This window comes from Lycorma delicatula, chromosome 5 (genome assembly GCF_047948215.1).
Source record: "Lycorma delicatula isolate Av1 chromosome 5, ASM4794821v1, whole genome shotgun sequence".
NCBI classification, from domain to species: domain Eukaryota; kingdom Metazoa; phylum Arthropoda; class Insecta; order Hemiptera; family Fulgoridae; genus Lycorma; species Lycorma delicatula.
Window position 1 is genome coordinate 84,028,361 of NC_134459.1, and position 15,835 is coordinate 84,044,195.

The window sequence follows — 15,835 nt, forward strand, 5'->3', positions numbered from 1 at the left end:
TTAGAAATAAACAGCTCATAAATTTCAATGCATTCAACTGCTGATGAAGGTGTATGCTGCTACATGCACAGTAATAGATAGTTTTACTGAATATCTTTCATTTTTACTGTTATATAAACAATCGGGTAAAGATCAGCAACTAGCAGCAGCAGGGATCCTGACATACAGCATAAGCCCTATTAATAATGTGGATACATATGAATGCTTAATGTTGATAATCTACTTGAGGGTGAGGAAAATAAACATTACAATATTCTTTCACAATTTCTTATCAGAATCATATTTCACAACTTTCCAACTTGTAACCTGCACTTACAATTATAATTTCGGGAAGAAATGAATTTAGTATTTAATCGTTGCAAATAGATTTAAAATAACAGGAATATAAATAAGAACAAAGAGGATAATACTCTTAACAGAAATTCAAAAATCTCTTATGCATTAAGTCATTTCACCTGTTGCGGGAGATCAGACAGTTCTTGGCTGAAATGTATGGCGTAGCAGATCACGTTTAGTTAGGATAAATGACTTTCTGACACTCTTTAACTCTGAATTTTAAGATTAGATATTTTTAAATCAACAATAAGAGAGGTTTTTTGTTTCAAAAAAAAAAAAAGAAAGCCAAAAAATCATTTTGGTTACTAAACACAATTACTCTGAGTTCTTCTTTTTTACATTTAGATGCCAAATAAATTTTTCTTATTTAGACTGTTTTACATGAAAAATAAACATAAAAGCATGAAAGATCATCCAATGGATAAATACGAAATATTCAGATTGCAGGAATGTTTATTAATAAATTAGTATTTTTGCATTAGATATTGATCAATTGATTTCGTTAACAAAATTAATTAGCTAACTTTTACAAATGATAAAGTTTAAGAACAAATGTTCTATTGCTACAATTAACGAAATGTTTAAAAGGCTGTTGTAGGTCTAACTAAAGGCAACCAGGGTTTGCATGACCATCCCTAGCCTTTCATAACAGTGAATTTAGAAACTTAATCTCAGTCTTGAACAAAAATAATCCTAATTAAAACTGATAAAATTAATGCTTATTAAAATTAATTAATCATGCAATGACTTTCTGTTAAATCACACTTACATTGTACTGAAATAAAAGGTAAAAATGTTATAAGGTTAAAATAGCTACACATATAAGTTAAAAGCTAATAAATATACAACTTGTGCATCTTACTTGTCAATATCAGTCACAGAAATAAAGCAATTGAAATAAACTGGCCCAAATGCAGCAACTTGGACCAATTTATTAGAAACAAAAGCATTTTGCATTCTAGAAACTTAGGAAAATGTAAAATAATAAGCAAGTTTGAATTTTATTGTTTACAAACCCAAGAAACTGCAATGTTTGTTTTATTTCACATTTATAACAGTTTTCTCAGTTCTCTGATCACAAACATCTTTTACTTGTACAGTTAACAATGGTAATGCATTACTTGAAGTAATATTTTATAAGTGTTGGTGAGTCCATGAATTCTAGAGCTTTTTAAACTGATAAGTATGTGTTAAAACTCCTCAGATAAGTATGGGAGGCTCTACGGGCCTACCCCATGGCAGCAGAGCTCGCTTTGGTCACCATACCCATCTACCTAGAGGGCTCCACCCCCCAGACCTCCACACTGTACATTATCCTTATGGCTGTGAGAATTATACTGATATATAATAATTACAGTATTCAGGATTTATAGAAACCTGAAAAAGAAACTAAATAACAAAAGATGGAATACTAGTAACTATGGCAACTAAAATACATACACCTTTGATGACGGAAAATTCATAACTAATTTCTTTGCTACGGTGGCAGAAATATAATAAAGTAAAAATAGTAATCTATTTTTTCCTTAATGAATATCTTTATTTTGCAACTTCACCCTCCTTGGGGACGAAGAACTAATGAATATTTTTAATATCTTAAACTTCAAGGGAGCTAGGACTTCAATTGATAGCTTAAAACCTTCCCTGGGATAATTCAAATGTATCCTGCAAATTTGAAAGTAATCAGTCAGTTGGTTCTCACGTGATGCAATAACAAACAAACAAACAAACAGAAAAACTTTAGATATATATATAAAATATACATTCCCGAGTAACCGTGTTCAGTTAGATCGTGAGTCTACCTGATGATGCAACAGTTAGCCTTTAACCTACTAACAAATACCCCATTTGAATTTTGAAAATTGAACGATTGTTAGCAGAGATATTATAAGAGCACTCCACTGCACCTGCCAAAGCAACACCACAGGGGCACCCTGTTTGTTACCAGTTGATGGTGATGATTGGTCTAACCTCCCCATGAGGTGCTTGCATACCTCACCACTCTAGCCTGACACACAGTTCCCACAGGAAGCCCATTATTATTAAACCAATTTTTTTTATTTGTTCAATATTTTATTAAACACACGAGGAGGATAAGTTAAAAAGTAAAGGGAAATTTTGATTTCCTCCCAATCACATGTATGGCAGCAATGATTGTTCTGTTACAACTCATAATTTCTCAGCTATTCATTGAAAGTATTGTTTCATTGTTAGCTATTAGTGGCTGTGTTTAAAAGTCTGTTAAAAATGAGTGTTCCTTTGTTTGATTGCACCAAGGAAAAAATGTGAACAGTGATGTTTCCTCAGTCCAAAAGGGTGTAACCAGCATTCTTTAAACTTTTGAAAAGTCTGTGCTCGCTGGGTTCCACATCAATTGACCAGCATCCACAAAGAGAATAGTTTAAAAATTTCCCAGAAGCTTTTAAAACGTTACAAAGATGAAGGAGACTCATTTCTTAAGCAAATAATTAAGTTGATGAGACATGGGTCCATCACTTTGAACCCAAGAGTAAGCAACAAAGTTTAATGTGAAAACATCCTTCATCAAAAAAGTTTAAAACTCAGATGTCTGCAGGAAAGGTGATGATGATATTCTCTGGGATATGGAAGGTTCACTTTTGCTTTTTTCACACCTAAAGGTCAATCGGTAAACAATGACAACTACTGTGAGCTACTGAGTTTACTGAAGCAAAAAATCAAATTCAAAAGACACAGTAAACTTTCTAAAGGTGCGATTTTGCTTCAGGATAATGTTTGACCTCATATAGCCAAAATAAATAGTCCTCTGCCTTCAAGATCTCTTTGAGCTGCTCGACCACTCCTTACAGTCCAGACCTCGCTCCAAGCGATTTTCATCTTTTTGGTTCATTAAAAAAAGAGTTGCAAAGGAATCATTATCGCTCTGATGAAGAGGCCATAGAAGCGGTGAAATATTCTGCACACCAGACCGAAAAATTTCTTCCACACAAGAAATTCAAAAGCTCGTTAAAAGTTGAACTAAAAGCATAGAAGTAGGAGGGGATTATGTTGAAAAATAATGCATGAGTAATTTATATAAGTACAAATAAATATATTAATTTTTGACATGTCCTAGTAAATTTAATTCTATTATTTTTGTAATATTATTCATTCAATTGATTCGAATCATTCAGTTGAAACCCAGCTCACACAGTGATAGAGACTCGCAGTTCATTAAAAGTTTGTAATTCAACCGGCAAATCTCCATACTTTTAGTCAAGTAACCAGAGGCAGATGCAGCCAGTCACACATACAGTAACAGTGGCAATGGCTGTGTCGGTTGAGCCATGTCATCATATACCTTCACATCCCTTAAAAAAGTCGAAATGAACTAAACCCGATAATGATTTTTAAATATTTATCTGAAGAGTATTTGCACGCCTAAATCTAATGAATATCTCCTTTACTAGTCGGGATTGAGAAAATTTAGTGTTAAACATTTTTTTTACCTTTCTTCATTACCTTTCAAGATAGAATTTCAAAAATCTAGAAATTGGTTTATTGACATGAACGTTCATTAAAGTTTTTGCTTCAACCAGCAAACATCCACTATTATGTATATATATATTTTTTTCAAGATGAAATATATACAAAAACCTTCTCAGTTATGCCAAGAAACAGGGATAAAAATTTAGTAGCGATAGGTCGGGTAGTTTTTTTGCTTATCCCAAACACTAAAAAACACCTCTTCCTATTTATATAACAGTATATATATAAACATATTTTTTTTTGTCTTCAGTCATTTGACTGGTTTGAAGCAGCTCTCCAAGATTCCCTATCTAGTGCTAGTTGTTTCATTTCAGTATACCCCCTACATCCTACATCCCTAACAATTTGTTTTACATATTCCAAACGTGGCCTGCCTACACAATTTTTTCCTTACCTGTCCTTCCAATATTAAAGCGACTATTCCAGGATGCCTTAGTATGTGGCCTATAAGTCTGTCTCTTCTTTTAACTATATTTTTCCAAATGTTTCTTTCTTCATCTATTTGCCGCAATACCTCTTCATTTGTCACTTTATCCACCCATCTGATTCTTAACATTCTCTTATAGCACCACATTTCAAAAGCTTCTAATCTTTTCTTCTCAGATACTCCGATTGTCCAAGCTTCACTTCCATATAAAGCGACACTCCAAACATATACTTTCAAAAATTTTTTCCTGACATTTAAATTAATTTTTGATGTTAACAAATTATATTTCTGACTGAAGGCTCGTTTTGCTTGTACTATTTGGCATTTTATATCGCTCCTGCTTCATCCATCTTTAGTAATTCTACTTCCCTAATAACAAAATTCTTCTACCTCCATAATCTTTTCTCCTCCTATTTTCACATTCATTGGTCCATCTTTGTTATTTCTAATACATTTCATTACTTTTGTTTTGTATTTGTTTATTTTCATGCAATAGTTCTTGCGTAGGACTTCATCTAAATCCTTTTTACTCTCAGCTAGAATTACTATATCATCAGCAAATCGTAGCATCTTTATCTTTTCACCTTGTACTGTTACTCCGAATCTAAATTGTTCTTTAACATCATTAACTGCTAGTTCCATGTAAAGATTAAAAAGTAACGGAGATAGGGAACATCCTTGTCGGACTCCCTTTCTTATTACGGCTTCTTTCTTATGTTCTTCGATTATTACTGTTGCTGTTTGGTTCCTGTACATGTTAGCAATTGTTCTTCTGTCTCTGTATTTGAACCCCAATTTTTTTAAAACGCTGAACATTTTATTCCAGTCTATGTTATCGAATGCCTTTTCTAGGTCTATAAACGCCATGTTTGTTGGTTTGTTTTTCTTTAATCTTCCTTCTACTATTGATCTGAGGCCTAAGATTGCTTCCCTTGTCCCTATACTTTTCCTGAAACCAAATTGGTCTTCTCCTAACACTTCCAATCTTCTCTCAATTCTTCTGTATAGAATTCTAGTTAAGATTTTTGATGCATGACTAGTTAAACTAATTGTTCTCTATTCTTCACATTTATCAGCCCCAGCTTTCAGAAACATATACATAACCTATATAAATAAACATCATTTCAGTTCACATCACATTACTTTGGTTTATTTTTTAATTGATGTTTATTTTTTTCTTAGTTTAACAAACTACAATATATATATATATACATATACTTTTTTTTAATTTCTATCCATATTTTCAATTATCATAGTAGATCTTAGAACTTTTAATCTGCAGATACAAAGTGGAATATTACAATAATAATACTTCAATGAGATGGCTTCCAGAACTAACTAAGATACCCCCACCGCATCTCAGGCAACAGAATGCTCTCAAACTACTCTGGAAAAAGATTGCAAATGCGGTGACACCAATCAACATGGCCATCAGTGGCTTAACTAATCGGTGCTTAAGATCCAAAAACCTGCATGGGAACTGGCCCAAAAGCTTGTAGAGGATATTTTAATATCAAACAACAATAACAGATCTCACGGGATCAAAACTACAGTTGCCAATGGATAGAGGTGATTCTGCACAAGTGCCAGGATTTAGTCTACAAAGATAATTGTGGCGCAGACTTAATTACATAAGAACTGCAAAATGTAGATGTAATTACATTTTGAACAAATGGGGTTGTCACTTATGGGTAGTTGTAACTGTAGTGAGTCACTACAAACTGCTGAACATTTGATTAAGTACTGTCCACAGCAAGTATACAAGGGAAAGCCAAAAGATGTATATCATGCTACCCTAATTGAGAGTTGAATGGCTGAAAAAATGGATGTCAATTTGTAGCTACACTGAGATTTGTAATTATACATAAATATTATATATACTCTATTATAATTGTTTGAATATTTGGTTTTAATATTTAGGACACAGCACATCTATGTACCATACGATAAATTACAGATAATATAAGTATGCATGTCAGGCATAACAACAACTAGCAGCTTAATAAGAAATGAATACAGACAACAATTAAAATAAAATAGATTATTTTAATCACCAACAAAGATGAAATAATTTATTATTTTACCTGAAATGTTAATGTGACTTTGAAGCCAATTAACCACCCGTTCCTGTAACTTTCTGGCTGCTATTTGCTGACAAATATTATTAATAGATGGCTCCATAATATCTGGGCCTAACAGCGCAGATAAAGCAACATTTAATCTTTGATTCTTACCTCTTTTAATCTCCTCTTCAACACTTTTGTGATACATTTCAATGTATGGAAATAAATCAACCTGTACAAAAATAATTTAATTTCCAGTTATACAAAATCTATATTATGAATCCACAAAAAAAACCTAGACAAGCAATAAACCAGCATTTGCTTTTTTACCCTTTTGAGAACATGAATTTTTTTTTTTAAATATCATAAGCCTTACCAACTATATTACAATGGTTTGGACCCAAAGCTGACAAACTTTGAGACACATGATTACAAACAGTTCAATGAAAAAAAATCATACCTTTGTTAATATACTTTTTTATACATATATTTTCATTAAATTGTGCAGAAACAACTACTACTCATTATTTTTTCTTTATACCTGTAAAATTTATTATCAATTAATTTTTAATTGGAAAGTATTTGAGATTTTTATTTTTTTTTTAGATATTTAAAAATCTTAATTTGAATGTCTGTAAAATATCAAATATTCTTCAATGAGAAACAATGGTTTCTCATTGTAAAATTTGTATTGGAAATTTGAACGCAAATTTTAAAAAATAATTAGATTATTTTAAAGCTTAAATAAACAAAAAACAGGATAAAATAAGAATAATTTAATGGCTTTTAATGTCACTACAAGTACATAGTAAAATACTATTTATATTAACCTAGCAATAAAATTATGGTAATATTTATATGCCTCATTTTCAATCAAGTAGTCATAAAAATTAATTAAAATTACTCCTATTTATGTCATTAAATACTAAAAATTATTTACAAAATATTTACATGCCACCTCCATCGACAAATAATTCTTTTATTTACATATATGTTTTGATAGGCAGATATGCCATACAACCCTTTCAATATATTTATTATATGTAGCATTAAAGATCTCTTACCAATCCATTCAATCCCCTAGCTGAATCTGTATTCTCTTGTTTCAGTGGTAATGACACTAAATCACCAGGGCTGATTATTAGGATTCTACTGTGATAAGCCTGACCATTGGGTAAGCCTGTCCATTCTCCTGAACTTTTACCTTTTACTATTTTTAGCTTTATGCTCCTGAACCCACCTTTCAGAATTATCATATATAATGAAAACTAAATTGATATCAGAATTATATTATAAAATAATTGTTAGTTTGATTTTCTTTGAACAAGATATATGAATTCAAAACCATTCATGTAAAAAAACGTTAAAATCAACTTTCTTCCAGCATTTTATCCAGGTAACAACAAATCATATCAAAATGGCCAATCACACCCATATTCTTATCACCAATAATATGTGGATCTTCAAAAATTTAAACCTTGTCTTCCACGTCTTTAGTTCTACATTCCTGAATCAGATTTGTGATTAAAAGTATTGACATGTTGAGTGTTGAATCTTTTCTTTCTCTATAGTTCATTTTAACTGAACTATTCTTTTCAAAACATACTTTACTAGTAAGAGAAAATTTTTCTTTGAATGTGAACAGAACTTTCCTTCTCTCAGTATTAATAAAGAATATTTTACTTTAGTAAAAATGTGCTAATGGGAGTCAGGTAAAAAACTTACATACTTTGCTTTTATATTTGTCATCTACAGACTGATTTTTTACAGCAGAAAAACGAACAATATTTTATAAGAGAATAAATTACAAACACCTAGAATCTAATGCATCGCTTATACTGTTTACTTGTCAGCTAACAACTACAGGGAATGGTTTTTGTCCCTGTAGGGTTTCACAGCTTGAAATTTATTTATGAAGAATATAAAAGTGTATGGAATAATTATTAGTGTTGCCTAATAAAATTGAAATTTCTGATAAGGGTGATATCGTTGATTTACCTTTTGAAAACTTGTTAACTAAAATATGAAGAAAAAAACTGAGAATTGAATTAGTTTAAAACTGAACTGTGCAAACATTTTTCTAAACAAATTAGTGCTTTTGCATTAATGCTGGACAAATAAGGTTTAAATTTGATTTTCCTAATAAATCACTACCACCAACACTATTATATATTTTGTAATTTCATTTAAAATCAAAAGCACACTATTAAGTTCATGAAGAACTTCTATTGTAAAAGATAAGAAGGTCATTTACTTTCAAGTAAAATAGATGCATATTATAACTGCTTTTGCATCAAAATTAAAAAACTGAATTAAAGATGCAAATTTATTTCACAAAATATTTGTTGGGATGATGAAGTTATATTCCATAACCACATACAAGAAAGCCCAACTGAAACAAGGTCAACAGCACTCCACTGATTTATTACAAATGGTTAAAAAATAACACCAATATATGACAATAGAAATTATATTTTTATTTCTAGAAAATAAATTTGATTTTTTTGTAATTCAAAACAATGTATTTTAAAGTACTACATTCTGAAACTTAAATTTTAGCTGCAAATATTCCAAGCAGCTGACAATATTTTATTGAGAATACTTTTTGCATTATTTTTCATTAACAATATTTCACAGAGTTGAACCTTTAAGTCTTAACCTGATGTCATATTCTTTGACCAGTAATCAAAGGGTTAATTTTTTATCACACTAAATTTACTTAACTAGCTTGTGCATCTTGGCAGAAATGTATTCAAATTTCAGAAAAAATAATAATTTTTAATTGTAGATTAAGTTAGAAGAATTGAATTAAATTCCAATAAGCTGATTGAATTATAATCTCAAATTTCACAAATCGTGTAACTTAACAATTTTTTTTGTGAATACATGGTAGTCGATGAAATACAAAGGAGATTAAAATTTAATTTAACAAGACACAAAAAAATATTGATAAAAAAAGGTAATTAACAGTTTTTGGCAAGATCGTATAAAAAATCATTTTTGCAAAAAATGCAATAATACAGCAATACTCATTAATAACACATATTTTCATATCACATCTATATCTGAATATTTCAATTACAAAATAAAAACAAAAAAAAAAAAAAAATCAAAAAAATTAAACTAACATACCACTTTATTTCTTTTAATTTTCACTTTCAAAACTTCGTTTTTTAAATTAACTATAACATCACTACAGATATGTTTTATACAAGCAGAAGCCACTCTTTCAGCTACAAAATCAACAGTTCTTCTTAATGAATCTGGCTGTCCCATAAAAAAGTTTTCTTCTAGTTGCAGCTGTAAAGAATCATAACATTTGTCAAATAATTTAACTACATTTTTGAAAATTTAAAATACAATACTAACTTCCACATAAATTAAAAACATGTTTTAACTTAATTAATATAAAACAACTTCAAACAGACTGATATGAGAATTCTCAACCATCAATCATAAATACAGATCTGGATGTATGAAACTGAAATAGCAAATACAAAAAATTGCATCACTTGAAAGCAAAGCCTAAATCTTGTTTAGGTACAATGTAAATAATAGTATAATGTATAATAATGCGTATAATGTAAATAATAGCGCTTTTACTTGGAATGCAACTTGGATACACTAAGTTCTGTTCAGTGGCCAAAGAGAGAGGTACCGACTGTAGGAGAGAAGAATGTTATTAGTCAGGCATTAAAACCAGAAAAAGCTTATCTTCCGCCTACACATTAAACTAGGTTTTATTCAAAACTTTTGTTAAAGTAATGGATCGTAATGGTACAGGGTTTCAGTTTCTAAAAAGCAAATTCCCTAATATAACCGATGCTAAAATAAGGAAAGGTATATTTGTTGGACCACAAATAAGAAAACTAATGAGTAATTCGGCATTTGAAGAATATTTGAATGACTTGGAAGTTGTTGCATACTACAGAGAAGTAACTACAGAGAACTTGTTAATGAACTCCTTCAAAACTAGAAAGAACTTGGGTGAAACATGTTACTAGAAATCTATTTCTTACATTTTCATTTGCATTTTTTTCCTAACAAACTCGGTGCTATCAGTGATGAACATGGAGAACACTTTCGCTAGGAAATATCTACAATGGAAACACGATACCAGGAAAAATGGAACCCAAAAATGTTAGCTGACTACTGTTGAAATCTAAAGAGGGATCAACCTACAGCAAATTACAGCACAAAATCCAAACAAAATAGATTTTGGGTGAGTACAAAATCCATGTAATGTGTATTGACATATTATGTTCACCATGCATTTTTTGTTTCAATAGAAATTTCAATTACAAAGAAAACTGAGCCCGATAGAAAAATTCTATTAACATATATGAAATCAGCATAAGAATTACTATAAGAATCAGCCATTCAAACAAGTACAAAAATTAATTAAGTACAAAAAATTAAATTTTGTTGACCAATGTAATTGCTTCAAAAAATTTTTTTTAATGTTTATGTTTTTTTAAATATGAGTTGTTTGATCTCGAGACAACTAACTTTGTTACCAGCAATTACTACTTTGTTACCAGAATGCAAATATTCATTAATAGTTTTTAGATATTAAAATTGCACAACTTCTTTACCTCTAATGTAGTAGCATTAGTCTCAGCAGAAGATGAAATGTGGTGAGTAGGAACTGGTGTAACATGACGTACAGGTTTTTGTTTAACATTTGAACTTTCAACAAGAAGAATTCTTAGATTAACCAAATACGGACAAAACTCCTGCAATAATTTTTCATCTACAATATCAGAATTGTCAACAGTCATGTTGTGCCATTTTTCACCAGTTTGTTCTACACAGGAAGAAGTGCATGTAACATACGTACAAATACCAATAATAAGGTGAGTAATAATAACATGAACTTTATTTACAAAATAAAAGAAGACACAATACAGTAAAGAATAGAAAATACATTTTACTTAGTACTTTTCATTTAGTTTAGAATTAAATAATCAGTTCACTGAATGAAGTCATCAATGTCACACACAAACGCTCATGCCTGCATACACACACACACATTGTATGTGTGTGTGTGTGTGTGGGGGGGGGGATCTAACAAAAAATTTCAGTATAGGTTCTATAAGTAAATATAAAGAATAATTTTGCTTATAAACAAGGGTCAGGAAACATTTCATTTCAAAATATAGCTTGAATAAAAAGGTCTGATCTGATTTCTGCTCCAAGGGTAATAAAATGATGTCATACTGAAATTCTTGAAACTTAAATTAACAAGTTAATTTGGTGGTCTTTGACCTGAAAAACTGAATAAAACAGGTCTGAAAACTGTATCGAACAATCTTTAACAAAAAAATTATTGAAAAACACAAAATACTGATATGCAAAACAATTTTTTAAGTTTGACATAAAATAACTTTGTTAAATTGCCAGTAAACAAATAAAATTTTGTAAAAAAATTATAGAAAATTTCATACTGAAAAAATCTACATGAGTAACATCAACTATACGTAAAGAAGAATTAAGAAAATTCGACTTAAAACAAAACTGGCAGCGTAATGAATCCTACAGTGATATATTACATAACCTTTACATACTGTTATTCTAAAGGCAAAGTTTTATAATAGTATTCTAATCATTAGACAATTAATATTTATCTCTATTTTAAATACTTTTGTTCCTACTACCTCTTAATTGTATAAGACAACATTACTCAATTTGTGGAGATGCACAAGTACATATTTTATCTTATGATATTTAGGTAAAGATATTAAATCATTAAAATTGTTTTTAAAATAAAATGACCACTTATTATGGAGTTTTCTTACACACAGCAAAAAACTTTACTAAGCAATAACAGGGTGTACAGTTTCAAATCTACAGCACAATTACATTAAAAAATATAAAAACATAAAAAATATAAAAATATACATATAAAATTGATGTAAAATTCAAACAATTTTTTTCAAAACAAATAACTTAAATTTGAATAAATACTACTTAATAATAAAATTATAAAAGTTTATGTGTGGCAACAGGGTACAGTTTTATAGATGACTGGTAATTACAGTGGCAAAATACAGCTGCCAGCTACATGAAAAGAATTAATGCTCATTAATTACTGAAAATTATGAATGTACCTGTAACAGCATAAAGAAAGACTCATTTTCCTTGAAAATAATATACTATACTTTTACTTTATTCCTCATAAAGTGCTACTCAGTGTACTGCAGATTTTCAGAAGCAATCAAGTAAATTATATGAGATTTGATAAGATATGTCTCCTGCAGGTTTCATAAAAAAAAATGTATGTGTATTATTAAAAAATCTAGTTATAGTGCGTGATAAACTAAGTGATAACTTTTTCAACCAAAACACGTTAAATTTCAGAATGAATGTTTTACTAAACACTATGAACTTTATACATTCCTTTATTGTAAACTTTTTCTGAGTAATTATTTTAAAAATTTTATTAAGTATAAGGAGAACATTCCAATGAATGATTTGACATATTAAAATTCTGATTAGTTTAATGAAGTTGTAAGAAATCAAAATAAAATTATTCAATTACATTTTTGCATGAATTTTAGGACCTATATTAACTATCATAGCATATGAAATAATGGATAATGTAGCAGTAATAATGCTACAACTTAAAGAATAAAATATATCTACTGTTAAGAGTAAGTGTTTTCAATGTAATGTCACAAAAAACTAGCTGCTTTTCGTTTAGGTCATACTTCTTTAAAATCAAATCATGATAGTAAAATTAGTCCTGCTAACCTGGGTGGCATAAGGACTAAAATATAGTACAAGGTGATTGGCCAGAGGTTGATAAATCCATGGGCTGTTAGGTCAGTTATGGTTAATAACAAACGAAAAGTGAAATATATAACATAAAAAAATAAAAATGGTTTTAAAAGAAAAATAACAGAAAATTCCTTTTCCTCTTACAATACACAATTATAGTTTTACAACTTCAATATCACCCAGAAAAGAACATAAATCTGAGATAATATACTTTAATTTAGGCTGCTGGACAGGTACACCCTTCCATTTGAAAAAAATCAATACAATATTCTGAAACCATTATTGAAAACGCATGTAGAACATCTTCAAAATTTGTTATTAAAAGCTTTAAAAACTAACGCTTAACTTCAATATTTAATTAATGCTAGTTTAACTCATAAAAATTGTGTATTAACAAACTAAAATAAGAATAAGAGCTAAGATACAGATGTAAATGATTCTGTCCACAAAATTTTGTAAAGTTAGTGATACTCCTATGTCCAATAGGTTTCTGAAAATTCACTAAACAAAGATTAAAACCTTTTTTAAATTTACATAACCAAATTTTAAGCCTTTCTTAAGGTGTTGGGTGTATGATGAGGGTACAGCTTAGGCAGTAACCTGTAACATACAAAGCACATGCTGTTTTCAACAACTCTATTTAATCTATAATTCTTTCTTAATAGAAACTTTACTGGGTCTACATGAACTTAGTTCATATAGAATAAATAGTTGATTCTAAGTTCACCAGGTAGCAGCTAGTTATATACGTCTGCACTCTCATAAAATAACGAATTGAATAAAAGTGGTTAAACTTGTCATCTAATTTCTAAATGAATAAAGGTGACCTTTAAGTGATTAAAAGTGGTTAAACTCATCATCATAAATCAGCTGATTTCGAAGTTGAGGATTCTCAGATTCATAACTTAACCCACTGAGTTGGTCTAGTGGTGAACGCGTCTTCCCAAATCAGCTAATTTGGAAGTCAAGAGTTCCAACCTTCAAATCCTAGTAAAGGCAGTTACTTTTATACAGATTTGAATACTAGATTGTGGATACAGGTATTCTTTGGTAGTTGGGTTTCAATTAACTACACATCTCAGAAATGGTCGACCTGTGACTACAAGACTACACTTCACTTGCACTCATACATATCATCCTCATTCATCCTCTGAAGTAATACCTGACAGTGATTCCCAGAGGCTAAATAGAGAAAAAAAGGTTGATAACTTAATAAAGGTAATTGTTTTTATTGCTGCATAGGATATCTGGAGGTTTCCAAAATATTCATAAGAGATAAGTTAAAAAATAAGCGAATAGAAGTTAAAACATGAATAGTAAAAATTTTGAAATCTTTAATTTATGTTAAAAATTATTCCAGTGATATAATAAAGTTAATTTTTAATGGAAATAAACTGAACACAATGATATTTTTTCTATATAATATGATATACCATGTGATATTTTTTTCTCTTCCTTTCAAAGTGACTTCAATTAAGCAATAAGCAATATAAATTATACAGTGACTGAATTATTCATTTTCTATAGAAAATGTTGGGTTTTAAAATTAATAAAGAAAAAACAAACATAGTTAATATAGCAGATTAGTGAAAAATATGTAAAATGTTTTGGAGAAGAGATAATTCTCATCTGTTTTGTCCAGACTGCTACTTATTGCCATTTATTTATTACAAACACTTTTAGAGTTAATACAAAACAATGGAACTAAAATATATATAAATATAAAAGATTAAATCATAATAAACAATACCTTTTGGTTGATGATTTTTTTTACATAATGAAGCCATATTAAAAAATAAAGACTGTGGAAAATTTGATGTATCAAAAAGCCAACCAATTGAAAGACGAAGAAGTACTGCAGTCTGCCATGATAACTTAGTCTTACTTTTTGTTAAACTACTGTCTGATTTACTTCCATTACTGCTTGTATTTGAGGAATGAAATGGTAAATTTATTAAAGAAATATTACTACTTGAATAATTCTGAAGTAAAATTGAATACGCATAAGGAGCAGTACTTAAGTACAGAGAAAACAAAGTGTGAAGAACAATCTGATATGATTTAAGGTGCGGAGCAGCAGAATCCATCATCCCAAGATATTCAACAATCCAAGGAACTGTCTGGACCAATCGTCCTTCATCTTCAGCAATGACCAAATACTGTTGTATATCTAGAGGTTGAAGAATCTGAAAAATAATTAAGAAAAACAGAAATTATTTTAGATAAAATAGAAGAATAAACTGACCAATTTATTGTAATAATTACAAAAATAAATTAGAAAATTTACAAAGGTTTATAGTCATAAAGATAGTCTTGCAGACTTAGAAATTAGAAGAATATGAGATATCCAGAAATTTAACTAGTAGCAAGAAGTATCTTTTTGAATGATAAGATTCAAAACATACTACTGTATATATTGTGCTACATTTTCCCATTTTCGGAGTAAAAAAAAATTAAATGTAACAAAAATAATATAAGTCTATATTGTTATTAGATTTCACAATATAAATATGACTTTATAATTTGTGTATCATGCCAACACAAATTTACAACAAATGAAGAGTTAAACATTTTCAAGTTAAAAGAAATCAACATTTTATTAAAATAAATTAATTTGATAAAAATCTTCTAAAAATAACTTCTCACAACAGCAAAATCCTCATCTTCAATACCCTTAAGAAATAAACTGAAACAATCTTTTACCATATATTTGTAAAATTAA

General features: G+C 29.4%; 1 protein-coding gene across 1 annotated transcript in view; it reads right to left on the reverse strand.

The window, feature by feature from the left end:
• Positions 1–15,835, reverse strand: part of dlt (codanin-1 like protein dlt) — a 76,206-nt gene that overhangs the window by 19,350 nt on the left and 41,021 nt on the right. The window contains exons 9-12 of the mRNA XM_075366548.1: positions 14,864–15,299; positions 10,929–11,140; positions 9,466–9,633; positions 6,355–6,565 (exon numbers count right to left, since the gene is read on the reverse strand). Of these exons, the coding sequence (XP_075222663.1) occupies positions 6,355–6,565; positions 9,466–9,633; positions 10,929–11,140; positions 14,864–15,299 (1,027 nt within the window). The remainder of the gene's footprint in view (positions 1–6,354; positions 6,566–9,465; positions 9,634–10,928; positions 11,141–14,863; positions 15,300–15,835) is intronic.